Consider the following 24967-nt stretch of genomic DNA (forward strand, 5'->3'; position numbering starts at 1 on the left):
CGGTTGACAGGGTCTGAGGGAGGAGGGAATGGGCAGTGACCACTTATCGGATGCGACGTTTGCTTTTGGGCTGATGCAAGTGCTTTGGAACCAGACAGAGGCGATAGTCGTACAACACCGCAAATGTACGAAATGGCACTGAATTGGACACTATAGAATGACTTCATGTTATGTGTCTTTACCATAAATAAATAGATCAATAAATCAATAAATATTGATAAATGCTGTGAAACAAGAAAACATGAATCTGCTGGAAACCAAGGAGTACCTTCCCCTTCTCTCAATGGCCCTTTGCCCTCAACCTAGGGTCAAGCTCCGTGGCCTAACATGCTGGGTTAAAGGTCTAGCCCGAGCCTCTTGGTCTGGCCTCGTCTTCTGCTTTCCACCACACCCGTAGCCTTTCTCTTTCCATACATGGAACTGTTTTCTCTGATATTGAGCAATGGGGTCCTCATTATCTCAACTACGCTCGCTATTCATTCCCACCTAGTAAACATATGAGTGATTAGAGAATTGCTAATTTCTACTCCTGTGATCCAGATATACTAATTAGGATACAGAACTCGTGTCTCCTTCAATGTGGTCTGGCTGTTCTTACAAGAAATATACACAGGATCGGATGAGTCCATATAACAGGCACAGTGGCACTGACCCTGGACCTTCTGTTAACTGGGTGACAGATGAATTTAAGGAGCAAGGGGATCTGAGGATACTGGTGAGAGGGTTTAATTCAGCTGCTGGCCATGCGCACAGGGAAGATGGACCGAGATGGGCTCAGGTTAGAGGTAGAAACTTACATAGAGGCCAGTGAAGATTTTTCAGGTGTGGCTGAGTCTTGACTAGCCGGACATTCCAAGACACTCTCTCTGCTACAGGGCACAAGGCAGAGAATGGCTGGTGGTGACAAGACCGATCAGTAAAAAGAAAATCTATCACCTGTCCAGGTGTGAGCTGCTGAGAGCATGACTGAGACAGGGACTGGGGGTGGAGAGGACAGAGACACAGAATGTACTCACGAGCCCTCCACTGCTTTCCTCAGAGGGGCCACTTTTCCAACAGCCACCCGCTGCCCGCAAGCTTCACCTCCTCTTCACTCCTGGAGCCATGTAATCCGAGACTACATTTTTGCTTGAACTCCATCTTCCTAGCCAGCGAGGCTTCTTTTGTTTAGCAAACCTAACTGCGGTTTTGGCTTCATTCACCCAGATGGCACCCCCAGATCTCAGCAAGAAGGACTGCACAGTTGAGAGTAAAATCTTAAAACATCCCTAAAGAGTTACTGTGTCCCTTCTAACTCCACTACAGCGTCTCATATGATACTCTGGAAAGTAGTCTGCAGGTTATGGTCTTTCGCGGGTTGTTTAAATGTTTTAAGTTGGATTCTTTAAATTGGCAGACTTTTTCTTCTTTTGAAAGCCCTTGCCATCCCTGAATGAACAGCAAAGCCCAAGTTCACAGAATCCAAGGAAAGGACCACCCTAATCCTCACTCCCTTCACCAGTTGGACTCTGGGTCCTTCCCACTCTCCCTCCACAAAACCCTTTGCCAACCATTGATGACTCTGGGAGGTCCCACCCAGAGCAAGCTCTCTAAGGTGAGATATTGAGGACACTGCCTCACCTCTCTGAGAACTTGAGAAACTATCTAAAATGGGAAATTTCACGTTTCCCACACACTGTTTGCAGTAACTGTTGTGATAAGTAAAACACCAATGCCCACAGGAGGTGTTCTGAATCGAGAGGGGCAGTTATCTCAAGCTCCCATTGCTTTCTTGTAGGCGTCCATTTAATTGCCTTTTAGTATGAGAAAAAGACCATAGTACTCAAATAGGTTTTATACACACACACACACACACACACACACACCCTGGATGGAGAGTCAAGAATGTCTTGAATGTATGGAGCACAAGTGTAAAGTATCGAGGGATAAAGGACTCATGGCTACTGCAGCCTAGTTGGATTCTGAAACTCTATGGCACTGTAGATATGTGTGTATGGGGGGGGGGCTTGAACATATGATTGGATTCTGGAAACAAAGGAAGCATCTTCTATTTCAAAAAACAAGCAATAGGTGTTCTTGTGTTCCTTTTCAGCTTTGGTTTTCGGCTTCATTGCAAACCGCCAGACACATCCCACACAGCCAGCCACCACAGACATGTGAAGACTCTTCCTACCATCTCCTGTTGGGTTCAGGAAGAACTTCATGGAATGAATCCTGTCTTCTTTTGACCAGAGAAGCACTTCTTTGGAATGCTTCATTCTTCCCTTTCTGCCTGTCCCTGCCACAGGCAAGTTTCATTTGTGTTACAAACCTAAACTTAGTCTCAAGTATATGTAAGTATGCTAGAGTGTTGTGAATAATAGTTACGGAAAAGCATTGGCGTAAATCTTCATGAAATCATGTTAGGCGATGGGATCCCTGGGTGGCGCAGCGGTTTGGCGCTTGTCTTTGGCCCAGGGCGCGATCCTGGAGACCCGGGATCGAATCCCACATTGGGCTCCCGGTGCATGGAGCCTGCTTCTCCCTCTGCCTGTGTCTCTGCCTCTCTCTCTCTCTCTGTGTGTGTGACTATCATAAATAAATTTAAAAATTAAAAAAAAAATCATGTTAGGCGATAATTTCTTAGATATCACAGAGTCTCAATCTGTTTGGGCTACCATAACGAAACACTATAGACTGGGTGGCTTAAACAATAGTAATTTATTTCTCATGTTCCTGGAGACTGGGAGTCCAAGACCAAGGTCTGTCAGGATGAAATTTCCAGTTGAATCCCTCTCTTGGCTTGCAGACGGGCACTTTTGTTCTGTATCCTCATATGGCCTTTTGTTCGTGCTCACACAAAGAAAGATAGTATAAGCACACTAATCCCATCATGGGGATCCCACCACCATAAATTCATCTAATTCTGTCTCCCGAAGGCCTATCTCCAAATACCATCACATGGGGGGCTGTCACATAAATTTGGGGGTAGGGACACAGATCAGTCCATAGCAGATATCAATACCCAAATGACAAAAATATAGATAACTTAAGTTTCATAAAACTTAAAAATGCTTGTGCTTCAAAGGCATCATTTAAAAAAATACCACCCACAGATTGGGAGAAAATACTTGTTCATCATGTATAAATGTGTAGTATACAGAATATACAAAGAACTGTTATGTGGATCCCTGGGTGGCTCAGCAGTTTTGTGCCTGCTTTCAGCCCTGGGTGTTATCCTGGGGGTCCTGGGATCAAGTCCCATACTGGGCTCCCTGCATGGAGCCTGCTTCTCTCTCTGCCTATGTCTCTGCTTATGTGTGCATGTGTGTGTCTCATCAATAAATAAATAGAAACTTAAAAAAAAGAACTGTTACAACTCAACACAGAAGAGAAAAATAATCCAATTTTGAAAGGAGCAAAAGATTTGAATAGAGGTTTCTGCAAATAAGGTGTATCAGTAACCAATAAGCACATGAAGAGATCTCAACAGGATCGTTAGGGAAATGCAAATCAAAACCACAATGAGTAGGGACTTCAAACTTGCTGGCTAAAAGAAAAAGATACAAAGTAACAACTATTGGTGATGATATGAAGAAATTGAAATCTTCATATATTGTTAGTGGTAACATAAAATGGCGCAGTCACTGTACAAAGCAATCAGCAGTTCCTCCAAAAGTTAAACATAGAGTATAACCATGTGACCCATTGATACCACTCCCAAGTATATATCCAAGACAAATGAAAATATATGTCCACACAAAAACCCTATCCACAAATGTTCATTGCACCATTCCTTACACATATAACCCAAATCAGGAAACAATTCCAACATCCATCAACTGATGAATACATAACAGTATGGTCTAGCTACATATTGAAATATTATTTGCCAGTACAAATAGATGAAACACTGATACATGGTATAATACGGGTCAACCTTGAATATTGCATTCTTAGGCAAAAGAACTAGACACAAAAGACCACATATTTTATTATAGTATCCATATGAAATATCCAGAATATGCACATCACTAGACACAAATAGTAGAGTAATACTTGCCTAGGGCTAGGGAAAAGGATAATGAGAAGTCACTCCTAAAGTTGAGAGCCTTTTGAAGTGATGAAAATGATCTGGAGTTAGATAGTGGTGATGGTCCACAGTCTAGTGAATATAGTAAAAGGCACTGAACTGTACACCTGATTTCTATCATTTAGAAAGGTTTTATTTATTTATTTGAGATGGAGAGAAAAAGAGAGAGGACACAGGCAGGGTATAGGGGCAGAGGAAGAGGAAGAAGCAGACACCCCCCCATCTCCCACTGAACAGGGAGCCCCTGTTCCTGAGCCCCTGATGTGGGGCTCAATCCCAGGACACCCGGATCATGACGTGAGCCGAAGGCAGACACTTAACCAACTGAGCCACCCAGGTGCTCCTGAATTGTATACTTTAAAAAGGTAAATTAGGGATCCCTGGGTGGCGCAGCGGTTTAGCGCCTGCCTTTGGCTCAGGGCGCGATCCTGGAGACCCGGGATCGAATCCCACGTCAGGCTCCAGGTGCATGGAGCCTGCTTCTCCCTCTGCCCTGTGTCTCTGCCTCTCTCTCTCTCTGTGTGACTATCATAAATAAATAAAAAAAATTAAATTTAAAAAGGTAAATTAGATGGCATGTGAATGAAATCTCAATAAAGAATAAGAAATTGAAAACAGGAGAGGAGAGGGAAAGAGCACAGATGGAGAGACCCTGGGTGGTGCAGCCCACTGAGACTGCTGGCAGCTGAGACAGCGGGGACTCGGGGAAAACCCTGACATCACAGGCCCTGCAGTTAGCACAAGGAAAGGCAGCTCACCACTGGAAGATTTTGAAACTCGTAGCAACAATAAACCTTGGACCCAGCTAAATTACGGAGTAGAAGTGCTACTCCCCACACACTAACAAAGAAGAGGCATGCCAATTCCCAGTCCTAAATGCTATTCACCTCATTCTCTGCTGTACTCCTACAGATAATGTCTGGCTGCAAATCAATAAAAAATACTACAAAAAACCAACACTCCAAAATCAAGAACAGTCAACCTACTGCTAATAGCAAAAACAGCAAATAGAACGGTACTCCAAGGTGATCTATATTCTAGCTATATTAGGAAGAAAGTTTTATTTTATTATTTTAAGATTTTATTTATTTATTCATGCGAGACACAGAGACAGGCAGAGACACAGGCAGAGGGAGAAGCAGGCTCCCTGCAGGCAGCCCGATGTGGGCTTCGATTCCGGGACCCTGTGGATCACAGCCTTAAATGAAGGCACACAGCCAATTGCTGAGCCACCCACGTGCCGTAGGATGAAGCTTTAAGTCACCTATGATTAACATATTAAATAATCTAGAAGTAGAGGTGAATAACGTGCATGAAGAGATTGGTAATTTTAACACAGATGTAAGCAATAAGACAACCAAATTTAAAAGCTAGAATTGGAAAACAATATCTGCTAAAAGGATTATAAACAGACTGAACATGGTAGAGGAAAGACAGAATCAACTTGAGTAAGTAAATTAGAAATCGAGGTGGGCCAGATGGTGGAAGAGTAGGGTCCCCAAGTCACCTGTTGCCACCAAATTACCTAGATAACTTTCAAATCACCCTAAAAACCTAGGAATTCGGCCTCAGATTTAAAGAGAGAACAGCTGGAATGCTACAGTGAGAAGAGTTCGTGCTTCTATCAAGGTAGGAAGACAGAAAAAAATAAAGAAATAAAGCAGCATCCAAGGGGGAGGGGGCCCTGTGAGGAGCCGGGAGAGAGCCCCCTGGACAGTTAAGCCCCGTCCCAGAGAAGCAGGAGCTTTACCAATCTTCCTGGACAAATGGCATTCGCAGGGAACTTGGACAGGATCACAGGAGGGGCAGGGATGCCCTCAGGCTCCCAGGGGCACTTACAGAGGACCTGTGCCCCGAGGGAGAGCGCCCCACACACCTTGGGCCCAGTTCCTTATAGGGCTGGACCGTGTGCCCGGCAGGGCCTCGGGAGCAGCTCAGGCGGCACAGGTCCTGGAGCCCATGGCACCGGGGGACACAGCCCAGGATCCGGTGCTCCCCCAGGGACAGGCGGAGGCCGGGAGGACACAGAGCAGCAAGGACATTCCTGCTGCTGGGCAGCCCCGAGCTGTGCAGGTACACGCCCGCCGGCCCCCGAGGCATCCAGGCCCCTACAGACTGGGAGACTGTGGTAGTTACTGGAGGAGCTGACTCTAGAGATGGAGAGCTGGCCGCCGCCACTGTCGTTGTTCCTCCTAGTGTCACCTTGTGCCTGGGACTGAGCAAGGCCACTAGGGAGCAGGGGCCTCAAAGGATAAACACCTTCCACTGAGTCGTGCACCTGGTAGGAGACTGGGCACCTCCCCCAGTTGCACACAACTGAGAATGAGCACCTCAGGCCCCTCCCCCAGAAGACCAGCTAGAAGGACAGGGGAAGAGCAAGTCCTTGACCAAGCAGACCTGGAAAGTTCCAGGGTAATGCGAGAGATTTACAGTATATAGAAACAGAGGATACCCCTCCTTGTTTATTGTTTTCTGTTTCCACTGCCCCCCTTTTTTCTCTCTTTTGTCCTTTATCCAGTACAACTTGTTTTTGGCCACTCTTCACTGAGCAAAATGACTAGAAGGAAAAACTCACCACAAAAGAAAGAATCAGAAACAGTCCTTTCTCCCACAGAGTTACAAAATTTGGATTATAATTCAATGTCAGAAAGCCAATTCAGAAGCACAATTATAAAGCTATTTGTGGCTCTGGAAAAAAGCACAAAGGATTCAAGAGTCTTCATAACTGCAGAATTTAGATCTAATCAGGCCGAAATTAAAAATCAATTAAATGGGATGCAATCCAAACTGGAGGTCCTAATGATGAGGGTTTACAAGGTAGAAGAACGTGTGAGTGACATAGAAGACAAGTGGATGGCAAGGAAGGAAACTGAGGAAAAAAGAGAAAAGCAATTATAAGATCATGAGGATAAGTTAAGGGAAATAAATGACAGTCTCAGAAGGAAAATTATATGTTTAATTGGGGTTCCAGAGGGTGCCGAAAGGAACAGAGGACCAGAAAGTGTATTTGAACACAAATCATAGCTGAGAACTTCGCTAACTTGGGGAGGGAAACAGGCATTCAGATCCAGGAGATAGATTCCCCCTCAAAAAAATCAATAAAAACCGTTCAACACCTCGACATTTAATAGCAAAACTTGCAAATTCCAAAGATAAAGAGAGGATCCTTAAAGCAGCAAGACACAAGAGATCCCTAGCCTTTATGGGGAGAACTATTAGGTAAACAGCAGACCTCTCCACAGAGACCTGGCAGGCCAGAAAGGGATGGCAGGATATATTCAGGGTCCTACAGGAGAAAAACCTGCAGCCAAGAATATTTCATCCAGCAAGGCTCTCAATCAGAATACAAGGAAAGATAAAGAACTTCCAACATAGGAAGAAACTGAACGAATATATGACCACCAAACCAGCTCTGCAAGAAACAGTAAGGAGGACTCTGTAAAAGAAAGAGGAAGTCCAAGGAAACAATCTACAAAAAGGGAACTGAATAAGTATCATGATAACACTAAATACATATCTTTCAATAGTACCTCTGAATGTGAATGGGCTTAATGATCCCATCAAAAGGCGCAGGGTTTCAGACTGGATAAAAAAGCAAAACCCATCTATTTGCTGTCTACAAGAGACTCATTTTAGACCTAAGGACACCTCCAGCCTGAAAATAAAAGGTTGGAGAACCATTTACCATTCCAATGGTCCTCAAAAGAAAGCAGGGTTAGCGATCCTTATAGCAGATAAATTAAACTTTATCCCAAAAACTGTAGTAAAAGATGAAGAGGGACGCTATATCATACTTAAAGGATCTATCCAACAAGAGGACCTAACAATCATGAATGTTTATGCCCCGAATGTGGGAGCTGCCAAGTATATCAATCAATTAAGAACCAAGGTTACGACTTACTTAGATAATAATACACTTATACTTGGAGACATGAACACAGTGCTTTCTACAATCGATTGATCTTCTGAGCACAACATCTCCAAAGAAATAAGAGCTTTAAATTATACACTGGACCAGCTGGATTTCACAGATGTTTCCAGAATTGTACATCGAAATGCAACTGAATACACATTCTTCTTCTGAAGAGCACATGGAAGTTTCTCCAGAATAGAGCACATACTGGGTCACAAATCAGGTCTTAACTGATACCAAAGGATTAGGATCATCCCCTGCATATTTTCAGACATTAAATGCTTTGAAACTAGCACTCAACCATAAGAAGAATTTTGGAAGGATTTCAAACACATGGAGGTTAAGGACCATCCTGCTAAAAGATGAAAGGGTCAACCAGGAAATGAGAGAAGAATTAAAAAGATTCATGGAAACTAATGAAAATGAAGATACAACCACTCAAAATATTTGGGATACAGCAAAAGCAGTCCTGAGGGGGAAATACATCACAATACAAGCATCCATCCAAAAACTGGAAAGGACTCAAATACCAAAGCTAACCTTGCAACTAAAGGAGCTGGAGAAGGAACGGCAAATGAAATGTTCACCCAGCAGAAGACAATTAATAAAGACTCGAGCAGAACTCAATGAAATAGAGACCAGAAGAACTGTGGAACAGATCAAGAAAACCAGTATTTGGTTCTCTGAAAGAATTAATAAGATAGGTAACCAAGAGCCACGCTTATTAAAAACAAGAGAAAGGACTCAAATTAATAAAATCACGAATGAAAAATGAGAGATCAGCACCAACACCAAGGAAATACAAACGATTTTAAAAACGTATTTTGCGCAACGATACACAAATAAATTACGCAATCTAGAAGAAATGGACACATTTCTGGAAAACCACAAACTACCAAAACTGGAACAGGAAGAAATAGAAAACCTGAACGGGCCGATAACCAGGGAGGAAATTGAAGCAATCATCAAAACCTCCCAAGACACAAAAGGCCAGGGCCAGATAGCTTCCCAGGGGAATTCTCTCAAACGTTAAAGGAATGAAACATACCTATTGTACTAAAGGTGTTTGGCAAGATATAAAGAGATGGAATACTTCCAAACGTGATCTATGAGGCCAACATCACCTTAATTCCAAAACCAGACAAAGACCCAACCTAAAAGGATAATTATAGACCAATATCCCTGATGAACATGGATGAAAAATTCTCAACAAGATACTAGCCAATAGGATCCAACAATACATTAAGAAGATTATTCACCATGAGCAAGTGGGATTTATGCCCGGGATGCAAGGCTGGTTCAACACTCGTAAAGCAATCAATGTGATTCATCATAACAGCAAGAGAAAAAACAAGAACCGTATGATCCTATCAATAGATACAGAGAAAGATTTTGACAAAATACAGCATCCATTCCTGATCAAAACTCTTCAGAGTGTAGGGATAGAAGGAACATTCCTCAGCATCTTAAAAGCCATCTCCGAAAAGGCCACAGCGATTAACATTCTCAAAGGGGAAGCACTGGGACCCTTTCCCCTAAGATGAGGAACACGACAGGGATGTCCACTCTCACCACTGCTATTCAACATAGTACTAGAAGTCCTAGCCTCAGCAATCAGACAACAAAAAGAAATAAAAGCATTCAAATGGGCAAAGAAGTCAAACTCTCCCTCTTCGCCAATGACATGATACTCTACATAGAAAACCCAAAAGCCTCCACCCCAAGATTGCTAGAACTCATACAGCAATTTGGCAGTGTGGCAGGATACAAAATCAATGCCGAGAAGTCAGTGGCATTTCTATACACTAACAATGAGACTGAAGAAAGAGAAATTAAGGAGTCAATCCCATTTCCAATTGCACCCAAAAGCATAAGATACCTAGGAATAAACCTAACCAAAGAGGTAAAGGATCTATACCCTAAAAACTACAGAACACTTCTAAAAGAAATTGAGGAGGACACAGAGAGATGGAAAAATATTCCATGCTCATGGATTGGCAGAATTAATATTGTGAAAATGTCAATGTTACCCAGGGCAATTTACACATTTAATGCAATCCCTATCAAAATACCATGGACTTTCTTCAGAGAGTTAGAACAAATTGTTTTAAGATGTGTGTGGAATCAGAAAAGACCCCGAATAGCCAGGGGAATTTTAAAAAAGAAAACCATAGCTGGGTCATCACATTGCCTGATTTCAGGTTGTACTACAAAGCTGTGGTCATCAAGACACTGTGGTACTGACACAAGAACAGACACATAGTTTAGTGGAACAGAATAGAGAATCCAGAAGTAGACCCTGAACTTTATGGTCAACTAATATTTGATAAAGGAAGAAAACTATCCCCTGGAAAAGGTCTCTTCAATAAATGGTGTTGGGAAAATTGGACATCCACATGCAGAAGAATGAACCTGGACCATTCTCTCACACCATACACAAAGGTAAACTCAAAATGGATCAAAGATCTAAATATGAGACAAGAATCCATCAAAATCCTAGAGGGGAGCTTTTTGAACTTGGCCACAGCAACTTCTGCAAGATACATCCATGTAAGCAAGAAAAACAAAAGCAGAAATGAATTATTGGGACTTACTCAAGATAAGAAGCTTATGCACAGCAAAAGAAACAGTCAACAAAACTAAAAGAACTTACAGAATGGGAGGAGATATTTGCAAATGACCTATCAGATAAAGGAGTGATATGTAAAATCTATAAAGAAGTTATTAAACTCAACAGCAAAGAAACAAAAAATCCAATCATGAAATGGACAAAAGACATGAACAAAAATTTGACCAATGAAGATATAGACATGGCCAACAAACATATGTGAAAATGCTCTGCATCACTTGCCATCAGGGAAATACAAATCAAAACCACAATGAGATACCACCTCACACCAGTGAGATTGGGGAAAATCAACGAGACAGGAAACCACAAATGTTGGAGAGAATGTGGAGAAAGGGGAAATCTCTTGCACTGTTGGTGGGAATGTGAACTGGTGCAGCCACTCTGGAAAACTGTGTGGAGGTTCCTCAAAGAGTTAAAAATGGACCTGCCGTACGACCCAGCAATTGCACTACTGGGGATTTACCCCAAAAATACAGATGCAGTGAAACGCCGGGACACCTGCACCCTGATGTTTCTAGCAGCAATGTCCACAATAGCCAAACTGTGGAAGGAGCCTCCGTGTCCATCGAAAGATGAATGGATAAAGAAGCTGTGGTCTATGTATACAATGGAATATTACTCAGCCATTAGAAATGACAAATACCCAGCATTTGCTTCAGCATGGATGGAACTGAAGGATATTATGCTGAATGAAATAAGTCAATCGGAGAAGGACAAACATCATATGGTCTCATTCATTTGGGGAATATAAAATTAGTGAAAAGGAATAAAGGGAAAGGAGAGAAAATGAGTGAAAATATCAGTGAGGGTGACAAAACATGAGAGACACCTAACTCTGGGAAATGAACAAGGGGTAATGGAAGGGGAGGTGGGCGGGGGGTTGGGTTGACTGGCTGATGGGCACTGAGGAGAGCACTTGGCAGGATGAGTACTGGGTGTTATGCTAAATGGTGGTGAATTGAACTCCAATAAAAAACATTTTAAAAATATAGTTACAATTGCTCAATGAAAAAAATAAAGTTCTGATGAATGGAATTGAGACTGCTGGAAATGATAAGGTAACTGTATATTGGAATACAGGAGATGTATAAAAAGGTATGACGAATAAAATGCATTTTTGTTGAGGGAAAGAAAGTATTTTTCCCAAAATGAGATTGGCTATTTATAGAGAGATGAAGTTTATGAAATAATTTGAGTTAAAAAAGAAATTGGAGGAAGGTTATAAATGGGAATCTTGGGGAAAAAGTATGCATGATCTGGACTCACTATGATTGGAATATATGAATTTTTAAAATATGCTGATATAAAATTGGAATTTTTTTCCTGGAAATTGGCTTAACTTTGTTAAAAACACAAAAGCTTCTTTTTTATTTGGTCTGTTCTGGATAAGAAATTATAAAAAGCTATTTTATCTTTATCTGCCCAGAAAAACAAGATTTCTCTGTTTTCATTAGGTCTTTGATTACTAAATCTTCTCAATATTTAAAGAAGCTGTTTTGTTAACAATCAAGTAACCCTCTGTTTTTGCCTTTGGGATCTTTTATTGTCACCGTGGTTAAATACATGATAAAGTATTAAATTTTACAGTGACCTATGATCCTATTTAGGCATACCATCTAGAATCTTCTGAGGTTCTTAACAAACTTCCTAAAAATTCAAATTCTAAATAATAATTTTGACTAATTAGGTTTGTTTATTTGGTATGCTAAGTTACATTGGAACTATTGTCAAACAAATAATGGTTAATTTTATGAGGTTATATTATGTGGGTAAATGTTATGATGGGTCTAAAAGTTATGTAAAATTCTTAAAGTTTTAATGTGTCCTGACATAATGTCATTACATGTAATTCTAATTAATAAAACATTGTGTGCCATAGAAATAACTGGATTTCCTTGTGAACCAGATTATAATAAAGTCTTATCAGGTTTTTTTTTTTTTAAATTGGATATATATGACATGATTGTCCTTTTGTGTGTAGGGGGTAATTTTTGAGTATATATAATTATTTTCAAATAAATATATATAAAGATATATATATGCATTTTGACCTTCCATATTACCAGAAAGCCTCATAGTGTGAACTATTGTCAAAAAAATCACTTTAGTAGAACTAAAAAAAATGAAATTAGAAATTATTCAAACGAAATACAAGGAGGAAAACCAATAACTGAAAAATAGTATAAAGCATCCAAAAGTGGTGAGATAATATGAAATGATGTAGTTTGTGTGTTATCTGGAGTTCCAGAATAAGAAAGAGGTAAAGAACAGGGTAGATGATATATAGCTGAAGAGCTGATAGGCAAGAATTTTCTAAAGTCAGCAAAAGACAAAATACACACACAGATCCAAATAGCTCATGAAACACTAACCAGGATAAAAAGGACACACAAAACCCAAACTGTTGAAATGAAAGAGAAGTTTCCATGAAGGAAACAAGTGCCACAAGAAGAAAAAAATATTACATACAGAGAAAAATGGGGATTATGGTAGATTTCCATCCAGAAGGCAAAAGAGTGATTTTTAAAGTGTTAAAAGGAGGGGAACATACTTTCTAAATCCAGATTCCCGTATCTAGTGAAATTTTTGCTCAGAACTCAATGGGGGATGGTGACCTGGGTGGCTCAATCAGTTGAGCATCCAATTCTTGGTTTCGGCTCAGTTCATGATCTTGTGGGTACTGGGATCCAGCACCACAGTGTGCTCCTCACTCAGCAGGGAGTCCGCTTGAAGGATTCTCTTCCTCTACCCCTCCCCCCACTTTTGCAGGAGCACTCCCTCTCCCTAAAATAATTAAATGTCTTTAAAAAAGGGATGACGTGTCCCTCAAAAAATTTTTAAAGACAAAAGCTGAGAAAATTCATTGCCAGAAATACACAAAAGAAATGTTAAAGACAGTTCTTCATGCAGATGGAGTATACTAATGTGTGTAAATGTGGATATATACAAAGGAACAACAAGCACCAGAAATTGTAAAGATGAGGGTAAATATAAAAAACATTTTCTTCTTATATTTAGATACCTTAAAAGATAATTAACTGTCCAAAGCAAAGGTTGGCCAACTGCCACCTCAAGGTCAAATCCAGACTGCGGCATGTTTGTATTCAGCCTTTGAAATCAAAATAATTTTAAAGGCTTATATCTTTAATGGACCTTGCAGTCTGCAAAACCTACAATATACACTGTCTATCTTCTTATGGGAAAAGTATGCTGACTTCTGGTATAAAGCAAGAATAGCAACAATATATTGAAGACTTTACAAAATATGTACAAGTAAAACTTGTGACAATAGTCTAAGGGATGAGAGGGAGGAAATGGAATATCCTTAATTTTTTAAAAATATTATATTGTGCCTAAATTGGTATAATATTATTTGAAGGTACGCTAATAAGTAAAATTTGATACTGCGAAAACAGAACTACAAAAACCCAAAAGATATACAACTATTAACCAATAGCATGCATAAAATGGAATAATAAAAAGTAGGCAATTAATCAGAAAAAAGTTTGCAAAAAAAGGAAGAAGGAACAAAGACAAGATGGATGAATAGAAACCAACAAGCAAGTGGTACATTTAAAACAACCCTCTCAATCATTAAATGGAAATGATCTAGGGTCAAGATGGAGTAAGCGTATTCTTCTTTGTCTATTCAATCGAAAGCAATTATAAACTTTAGAGAAAAAAATATGGAGCAGCCACCTGAGAATGATAAAAAATAAGTATTATATACACGCATGTATTTTCTTGCTCTGTCAGCTGGGAGAGCGGAGAAATAAGGACATACCAGGGGCAATGGACCCCTGCAGCATCAGTTTCTAATCTTATTTCCCAATAAAGAAAACCGGGGATCCATAAAGAAATGAAAGATTCTAAGGCTCATGCAGAAAATAGACAAGATAAGCCTGGGACATCTTGTCATGCCAGAATATAAGGTAATGCTCAAAAGGAACAAACAAATAAAACAATGATGAGCATAGGACAAAGGGCCACAGGAGTCAATGAAAAGAGCTCCCAGTGGCCAAATCTGGAAAAATTTGAGCAAATAAATAAAATTTTACTGCATTATAACCCAAAGCATAAAATAAATATCCGTGAGGACAAATTTCTTATGCCAAAGAATTCCAAATCCTTATTAATATAGATAGTCTCTCACTCAAGGAGATGAAACCTAATCCTTACTCTCTAACTGTGGCCTGCACATAGTCACTTCCTTCCAGATAGTGGCGGAGAGAGAAAGAAAAAAACATTTGGTGGAGAAACCTAACCAACACCATCTCAGCCAGATGATCAAGATCACAATCCCCAGGGATGAGTCATATTGATAGAATGTACCCTTGATAGGATGTGATGAGAAGAGCACTTGACCTTTCTAGGCTTCCTCCCCCAAACTCATAACAACAGTTGATTTAAGAGAAAGACACCAGACAAATTCAAATAGAGGGATATTCTACAGTATGCCTAACTAGTACTCAAAATTGTCATCATCAGAAGGAATGGAAAGACGGAGAAACTGTCACTGCAAAGAGGATCTTAAGGAAACATGACAGTTACATGTAATGTGGTTTACTGGACAGGATCTTGTAACTGGAAAAGGACATGGTAAAAACCAAATATAAAAATATAAAAAATAATAATATAAATATTAAATAAACAATTAAAGGATTGGATTAAGATAAATGTTAAATAGAAATATAGCTGAAACATCAAATCGATATGAATATGCATATCATATGAAAATAAAATATAAAACCTATCTATCTTAGAGAGGGTTTGGTCTACAATGCCAAAATTTTTTTTTTGCCCAAAATTTTTATAGTCTAGCCTTTTATAGGAAATATATGTCGACTACAGTATAGAGCAAATAAGCATGAAAGTACTAAGGGATTTAACACTTAGTTCGAAGGAAAGCCCCCGGCCCAAAGCTGAAACCCTGTGGTGGAGCCTCAGCAACAGCAGGGCAGATACCTTAAATGTGGAGGTAAGGTAATGTGAGTGTCTCTGCAAAGAAAAGCTTTGGTACCAAAAAGTGGGAGGTAAGCATTTTGCTATTTTTCTCTCAATTATCCCACCACTTGGCTACCAAAGGCCAATCCATTGAAGGGAGAACTCAACAAAGTGGAGAGACTATAGATCCCCTCCTAGTTAGAGGACCAGGAAAGGAATGTCCTGGTTGGCCAGGGGAGGGGGAAATGATAAATGGGGCAAATACAAGCAAGGGATAAAGTTCCCTAGGAAGTCTTGATTTTACCTGAGTTGCTTATGCTGGAATCTCACCACAAGGATGCCAAAAGCTTGGAGAACCGAAACATCAGTCAGAGCTCAGTTTGGCCCTGGGTTAGTCAGAAACACTATGGATCCAATATCACCCCTATATCACAGCAAAATGCATGTTTATTTCAAGTACATACGGAGCATTTCCCAGGATGGACTACATCCTGTGTCATTAAAATGTTTTAAAAAATAATAATAAAAAAATAAAAAAATAAAAAAAATGTTTTTTAAATTTAAATGATCCAGGGGCACCTGGTGACTCAGCAGTTGAGCATCTGCCTTAGGCGCAGATCATGATACCAGGTTCCTGGGTCCGAGTCCTGCGAGTCCTGCATCGGGCTCCCCACAGGAAGCCTGCTTCTCCCTCTGCCTATGTCTCTGCCTCTCTCTGTATGTGTCTTTCATGAACAAATAAATAAAATCTTTTAAAATATATATTTGAATGATCCGGAGGATATTTCTGATAATAAAGGGATCAAAGTAGAAATCAAACAGTAGTGGAAGGGCAAGAAAAACCTCAAAACATTTGGAAATTAAACAGCATACTCTAAAATAATCCCTAGTTCAAAGAAAAGACTGATTTCAGTTTTATTTCTTTGTCTTCCGTTGTTTTGTCTCTTTGTTTATTTCTTTCTTTCCTTCTTACTGCTTTGGGTTGTTTCTTCTTTTTCTAAGTTATGGTGGAAACAGATTATTGATTTGAGATCTTTCTTAATCTAAGCATTAAATGCTATAATTTCCCCTCGTAACACTGATTTGCTGCATCCCATAAATTTTAAACCTCTATCCAGACAAAGTAAAAAGTTGAGAAGACATACATTATCAATATCAGAAATTGAAGTGGGTTTCATTGCAAGCCCACGAGCCCCACACTAAACATTAGTGAATAAAAAGAAAAAATACAAAGAACAAATCTATGTACATATGGTTAAGAAATTAAATGAAACTGTACAATTCCTGAAGTATCAGAAAGTACCCAAACTTATCCTCAATGAAATTGCGTAAAGTGACTAGTACCACAGCTATTCAAGAACTTATTTCATAGTTTTACATTTTTCTAAGAAGGATATCTTTAGAACCACCGGAAAGTCAAAAATAAAGCAGAGGGGCATCTGAATAGCTCAGTGGTTGAGCGTCTGCCTTCGGCTCAGGTCATGATCCCGGGGTCCTGGGATCGAGTCCTGCATCAGGCTCCCCGCAGGGAGCCTGCTTCTCCCTCTGCCTGTGTCTCTGCCTCTCTCTCTGCGTCTCTCATGAATAAATAAATAAAATATGTTAAAAAAGTCAAGCAGAAACGGTGAGAATCAATCTCAGTAGGAATCTGGAAAACAGATTTGTAGCAACCCTGCCACCAGAATTGTGAGCTAGTTGGAACTGGGGTCACATGTCATACTCTGTATTCCTGGGCCCAGCGTGGGCCTTGGGCACTCAGTAGAAAATCAGGAAATGTTTGCTAAATAACATCATCTCGATCAAAACACACAATTTTGTTGGACCAATTTTATTTGGCCTCTAATATGAAAACATATCTACACACTCATAAACACAGGATTAGTAACACAATTACATGTCTCTAAACAACTTTAGGAGAGGTGCCTACTCTTAATACACCCAACAGTAGACAGAACCATTTTAGTCTCTGTGTTACTTTAAAAAGTCACATTTTCCATGAAAATCAGTAAAATGCTGTGAATATGTGTGTGTATAAAACCTATTTGGGTACTATGGTCTTTTTCTCATACTAAAAGGCAATTAAATGGACGCCTACAAGAAAGCAATGGGAGCTTGAGATAACTGCCCCTCTCGATTCAGAACACCTCCTGTGGGCATTGGTGTTTTACTTATCACAACAGTTACTGCAAACAGTGTGTGGGAAACGTGAAATTTCCCATTTTAGATAGTTTCTCAAGTTCTCAGAGAGGTGAGGCAGTGTCCTCAATATCTCACCTTAGAGAGCTTGCTCTGGGTGGGACCTCCCAGAGTCATCAATGGTTGGCAAAGGGTTTTGTGGAGGGAGAGTGGGAAGGACCCAGAGTCCAACTGGTGAAGGGAGTGAGGATTAGGGTGGTCCTTTCCTTGGATTCTGTGAACTTGGGCTTTGCTGTTCATTCAGGGATGGCAAGGGCTTTCAAAAGAAGAAAAAGTCTGCCAATTTAAAGAATCCAACTTAAAACATTTAAACAACCCGCGAAAGACCATAACCTGCAGACTACTTTCCAGAGTATCATATGAGACGCTGTAGTGGAGTTAGAAGGGACACAGTAACTCTTTAGGGATGTTTTAAGATTTTACTCTCAACTGTGCAGTCCTTCTTGCTGAGATCTGGGGGTGCCATCTGGGTGAATGAAGCCAAAACCGCAGTTAGGTTTGCTAAACAAAAGAAGCCTCGCTGGCTAGGAAGATGGAGTTCAAGCAAAAATGTAGTCTCGGATTACATGGCTCCAGGAGTGAAGAGGAGGTGAAGCTTGCGGGCAGCGGGTGGCTGTTGGAAAAGTGGCCCCTCTGAGGAAAGCAGTGGAGGGCTCGTGAGTACATTCTGTGTCTCTGTCCTCTCCACCCCCAGTCCCTGTCTCAGTCATGCTCTCAGCAGCTCACACCTGGACAGGTGATAGATTTTCTTTTTACTGATCGGTCTTGTCACCACCAGCCATTCTCTGCCTTGTGCCCTGTAGCAGAGAGAGTGTCTTGGAATGTCTGGCTAGTCAAGACTCAGCCACACCTGAAAAATCTTCACTGGCTTCTATGTAAGTTTCTACCTCTAACCTGAGCCCATCTCGGTCCATCTTCCCTGTGCGCATGGCCAGCAGCTGAATTAAACCCTCTCACCAGTATCCTCAGATCCCCTTGCTCCTTAAATTCATCTGTCACCCAGTTAACAGAAGGTCCAGGGTCAGTGCCACTGTGCCTGTTATATGGACTCATCCGATCCTGTGTATATTTCTTGTAAGAACAGCCAGACTACATTGAAGGAGACACGAGTTCTGTATCCTAATTAGTATATCTGGATCACAGGAGTAGAAATTAGCAATTCTCTAATCACTCATATGTTTACTAGGTGGGAATGAATAGCGAGCGTAGTTGAGATAATGAGGACCCCATTGCTCAATATCAGAGAAAACAGTTCCATGTATGGAAAGAGAAAGGCTACGGGTGTGGTGGAAAGCAGAAGACGAGGCCAGACCAAGAGGCTCGGGCTAGACCTTTAACCCAGCATGTTAGGCCACGGAGCTTGACCCTAGGTTGAGGGCAAAGGGCCATTGAGAGAAGGGGAAGGTACTCCTTGGTTTCCAGCAGATTCATGTTTTCTTGTTTCACAGCATTTATCAATATTTATTGATTTATTGATCTATTTATTTATGGTAAATACACATAACATGAAGTCATTCTATAGTGTCCAATTCAGTGCCATTTCGTACATTTGCGGTGTTGTACGACTATCGCCTCTGTCTGGTTCCAAAGCACTTGCATCAGCCCAAAAGCAAACGTCGCATCCGATAAGTGGTCACTGCCCATTCCCTCCTCCCTCAGACCCTGTCAACCGCTACTCTGCTTTCTCTATGAATATAGCCATTCTGTGTATTTCATATAATCGGAATTTGCAATATGATATCTTTGTGTCTGGCTTCTTCAACTCAGCAGTTTTCAAGGTGCATCCATGCTAAAGCCTGTAACGGGACTTCATTCTTTTTTGCGGCTGAATATTTCTTTATAGGCCTATACATTTTGCTTATTCATTCTCAAATTGATGGATATTTCGGTCGTTTCATCCTTTTGCTATTGTGAATTTTGGTGAACATTTCTACACGGGTATTTGTTTGAATACCTGTTTTCCATTTTTTGAGCATATACATAGGAGTGGAATTGATAGTCATATAAATTAAAAGTAAAAAATATAAATATAATTTTAAAAAGTTTAACTTTTTGACAAACTGATAGACTTTTACCACTGGCAAACATCTTTCACAAAAGCGGCACCATTTTTCATTCCTACCACCAATGTGCCAGACCGTAATATTCCATTTTATATATATAAAATATATATATATATATATATATATATATCCATTCATCTTCTTTATCCATTCATCGATTGATGGACATCTCGGTTCTTTTCTACGAGGTATTTACCCAACCCAGAGGATACCAACATAATTATCCAAAGGGGCATCTGCACTCCAAATACACTTTCTTTCTTTCTTTCTTTCTTTCTTTCTTTCTTTCTTTCTTTCTTTCTTTATTAGATTTTATTTATTTATTTATTTATTTATTTATTCATGAGAATAATCCCTGCGGGATTCAATCACAGGACCTTGGTTTCACCACCTGAGCCAAAGGCAGATGTTCAACCCCTGAGCCACCCTGGTGTCCCTCCATATACACTTTGGAATCAGCTTTTCCATTTCTTCAAACAGGATTGTTGGGATTCCTTTTAGGGATTGTATTGAATCTGTACATTGCTTTAATACAACTGCTATCTTAAGAAAATTAAGTCTTCAACTCCATGAACGCAAGATAGCTTTCCAAATACTGAAATCTTCTTAAATTCTTCAAGCAGTCTGTTGTAAGTTGTAGTGTACATGTCTTATATTTCCTTGGATAAACTTATTTTAAGTATTTTCTTCTGCTTTTACTTCTTTTTTTTAAACTTTTTTCTCACTTTATTTGTCTTTATTATTAACTATTTATTTATTATTTATTAAAATTATTTTTTTGCCTAATCACTCTGGCTAGCACTTTCAGTATAATAACATAAAAGAAGCAAAATCAGGCATTGTCGGCTTTTAAAGGAATATTATTGGTTATTTATTTTAGAGAGAGATTGAGAGGGAGAGGAAGAGGAAGAGAGACAATCTCAGGCAGATGCCCCTGAGCATGGAGCCCAATGCAGGGCCTGATCTCACAATCCTGAGATCATGACCTGAGTAGAAATCAAGAGCCAGCTGCTTAACTGATAGAGCCACTTAGACGGCCTTTGGCTTCTTTCTTATTTCTTGGCTTAATGGGAAAATTTTAGTCTTTGACCATTCAGTATGTTAGATGTGGATTTTTCATGAATGCCTTTTATCATGTTAAAGTTTTATTTCTAATTTCTTGAAATTTTTTTTATCATGAAAGAATGTTAGTTTACTTTTTTTTTTTAATGTCTTTGTCAGGCTTTACTACCTCAGTACTACTGACCTCACAGAACGAGATAGGAAGTATTCCCTCCTCTTCCACAGTGTGGGAAGAAATTGAGGATTTGTATAAGTTCTTCTTTCAAGTATTTGTCGAATTCATGAGTGAAGTCACCTGGTCTTGGGATGTTCATTCTTGTGAGATTTTTGAACACAGATTCATTCTCCTTACCTATTAGATCTGTTTGAATAATCTTTTCTTCTTGAGTTACTTTTGGTTGTTTATGTTTTTTAAAATGTATCCAGTTCATTTAGGTTATATAATTTCTTGGAGCATAATTGTTGAGAGTACTCTCTTACAATCCGTTTTGTTTCCTTAAGACCAATAATACTGGGGCGCCTGGGTGGCTCAGGGCTTCAGCATCTGCCTTTGGCTCAGGGCATGATCCCCGGGTCCTGTCCTACATCAGGCTCCCCGCAGGGAGCCTGCTTCTCCCTCTGCCTATGTCTCTGCCTCTCTCAAAAATCAATCAATCAATCAATCAATAATAAATAAATAAATAAATAAATAAATAAAATCCTCTTTAAATAAAAGATCTGTAATAATACCCTGTCTTCTATTTTTTATTTCAGGAGTTGAGTCTTCTTTATTCTCTCTGTCTTACTAAATGTTTGTCAATATTTTTTATCTTTTCATCAAACCAGCTTTGCTTAGTTGTCACCTAGTGATTTGGTGGAAGTTTCCTTCAATGTATGGAATCAAAATTAAAATCCCAGTCTTTATAGGTGTTCTTTTAGTTTGTGTTAGGCCATACCACACTACACCACATCACAGAAGGTGACCTAGTATACTGTGTTCATTTCCAGCCATTTTGAGAGTTTTTGTTATTACAGCAATACCTTCAGTATTCTTCAAGTATTAATATGGAAAACTTTACACAATATGGAAAACTTTACGGAATAATCTCATTGTTCTTATATCAATTATATTATTGATATTATAATTATGTATTTATATTTATTATTAACTTATATATAATTCCCTATATAATTATATATTATAATTATGTATCATTATATTATAATTATATTATTTATATTATTATATAAATAATAAATATTATTTTCATAATATTTTACAGTAATAAAACTTTACACAATAATAATACTATGGAAATCTTTGCACAATATTAATATGTCACACTTTGGACAATAGCAGAGTTTGAAATAGGCAATTTTATGCTATTTATTTAAGGAACAGCTTGAGAGTATCATTATTACTTGATTGATCATAATCAATCAAAGTATCAACTCATGATTTCCCATGATGTATCACCTTTAATCTGAGAACTTGGGCACATTTCACAGTTTCTAATTAGGCTTTCCAACACTCACTGGAGAATGTGTATTATTATATAAGTTACTTTTAAGGATGAATAACATATACAGGTTTTTTGGCTGTCGAATCTGAGGGGTGTCTGTTTTTCATCCAGCTATCCTGACCTTCCTCTGGGTAGAGTCTAATTCCCAGCCTCGAGGAGCTTCCCAGTGACTATTCAAATACAGAATAGAGAAAGAGCACTGAGGCACCAAAAGCTCATATAACATGCCCTGAGTCATAAAGCTAAATAAAGGTGAGGAAACAAAAGTCTCATCTTGGGGTCCAGCTTACCCTGTAGCTCATGCTCTTGTAAGAAAGAAAGACTTTCCAGACAGATAAGGAAGACCAAACTTAGTTACAGGTGATCTCAACCCCCAAAAGCATCAAAAGTCGAATTGTTCATCAGTTCAGACACTCAAATAACGGGTACTCTTGACCTTTCGAGAGCTCCATAGACAGGAGCCAGGTAGCCTTATCAGAGTCCAGAGGCTAGAGGGCAGGCATAACTTTGATGAGGTTCCAGGGAGTTTTCGAGCTGAAGTGCTGCTTTGCACATCCACGAATTCTGTTTCAGCAGCTCCTTCAGAGATTACCAAGCCCTGGGGGCTACCCAGCAGGGACAACAGGACCCTGACATATAAACAACTTCCAAATATCAAGGTTTTTCACTGTAGAGGAGGAAGCTATAGTGATCTAGGTGGTGGTGGATCACAGCCAAAAACACCAGTAAAAACTCTTCTGTAGCTTAATACACATATAGATGATTACATCTAAAATTTGTATACATATGTGAATACACACAGGGTAGTGAACACACATGCAATTTCTTCCTTGTCAGCCAAGGAGCCCTGGGAGCAATGACCACAGATGCAATGTGCGTACTTAGTGCACAGACCTAGGTTTCCCATACTATTCTATAGTAAATGGAACAAGGGCTCCATGGAAAAATTGTTGATTCTAGAAATGGGACAGGGAAATACGCAAGATGAGCCTGAAGCAAGTTGTAGTGCCTGAAAATAAAGAAATGCTAAAAAAAAACAATTACATAAAAACAAACCAATGAAAACGTTTCCAGGGGCGTGAGGGAGGTATATGAAGAGGGAGCTAACAGGAAGAGCGCCCAGTGGCCAAACCTGGAACAAGTTAAACAACACAAATATATAGAATGGTGTTGGATTTTAACCCAAAGTGTAATACAAGTGCCCATGTGTCTGTACTGAGAAAAGAATTTGACTTATTAAACACATAAATATGGGAAAATAGGCAGATCTCGCGAGTCCAGGGAGGGAGGCCCCGCGAGAGGACCCAGGGAGCCTCCCACACGGGTCCTCCTACCACCGCCCCGCGGAGCCCATCTCCAGGGGACGTGCAATCAGCCCTTAGGGACCGGTGCACGGGGTCCGGATGTGACGTGGGCCGACTTCCGCCGCGGAGGTCTGAGAGAGCGGAGGGCCTCGTGTGGGGGGACGCAGTGGGGTCCCCTGGAAGGAGGCCAGGCCCAGGGTGGTGGTAGCCAGGCAGCAGGTAGCCCCGGGAGGGGGCTCGGAGGGCGGGGGGTGGGGTCCCGGAGGGCGGCGGGGGGTGCGGGGGGTGGGGCCTGTCAGGAACCCCGAGAGACCACCGGGGGAAGGCGGGGCCCGGCTTCCAGCTGAGGCCTGGATGATGGGGCCTGGGGCAGTGGCCTGAGGGGGGTAGGGACACAGGGAGTGACGGTGGGGGCGGGAGCCCAGGACAGAGGGGACCCAAGAGCCCATGATAGAGGGGACCCGGCGGAGGGCAGGGCCCACGGTGAACCTGGGAACGCCCCGCAGGAGCAGGATGGAGCCCGATGGTGGCGGTGGTGAGGCAGGCCTGGCACATCCGGGTACCGGAGAGCCTGAGGCCCGGTGTGGCGGGAGCAGACGCTGAGGGGGCGGGGGGAGGGTCCAGGGGCTAAGGGGAGGCGAGGGATGGACCCTGAGGGGGACAGAGGGGACCCGGCGGAGGTCAGGGCCCATGGTCAGCCCGGGAAGGCCCCGCAGGAGCAGGATGGAGCCCGATGGTGGCGGTGGTGCGGCAGGCCTGGCACATCCGGGTACCCGAGAGCCTGAGGCCTGGTGTGGCGGGAGCAGATGCTGAGGGGGGCGGAGGGAGGGTCCAGGGGCTAAGGGTAGGCGAGGGATGGACCCTGAGCTGCTAGAGGGAACTGGCAAATAGTCGCCAGGGCTAAGTTCCCCTGGGAGTTGGGGATCTGCCCTCCAGCCTGAGGCAGGGCGGCCAGACTTCCACATTTGGGTCTCCCCAAACACTGGGGACCCTTGGGGTCAGGAGCAGGGCCTCCCTGGGGGGGCAAAGGGTGGACCCTTGCCCACCCCACACTGATGGGATCGGAGACCCCAAGCCAGCCCTCAGGCCCAGGAGGGGATGGCCCTGAAATCTGGGTGCCCCTCCCTGGCAGCCCTGGGAAGGGAACCAGGGCTGGTCCTGTCTGGGAGAGCCCCTCCTCCTCTCCAGATCCTTGAGCTCAGACAGGAGAGGGCCTGTTCCTGAGTGTCTGGTCAACAGAGGAGGCAGGTGCCCTGCCCTGGCCCTGGTCCAGGCCTGGCAG

The 24967-nt window shown here is 41.3% G+C and overlaps 1 protein-coding gene across 1 annotated transcript in view; it reads right to left on the reverse strand.

Moving 5' to 3' along the window:
* The window catches only part of LOC140596136 (melanoma-associated antigen 8-like), a 35901-nt gene extending 17218 nt beyond the window's left edge, over positions 1-18683 (reverse strand). Inside the window, exon 1 of the mRNA XM_072743529.1 lies at positions 18649-18683. Within this exon, the coding sequence (XP_072599630.1) occupies positions 18649-18683 (35 nt within the window). The remainder of the gene's footprint in view (positions 1-18648) is intronic.
* Between the last annotated feature and the right edge of the window lie 6284 nt (positions 18684-24967).

Source organism: Vulpes vulpes, chromosome X (genome assembly GCF_048418805.1).
Source record: "Vulpes vulpes isolate BD-2025 chromosome X, VulVul3, whole genome shotgun sequence".
Classification (NCBI taxonomy): domain Eukaryota; kingdom Metazoa; phylum Chordata; class Mammalia; order Carnivora; family Canidae; genus Vulpes; species Vulpes vulpes.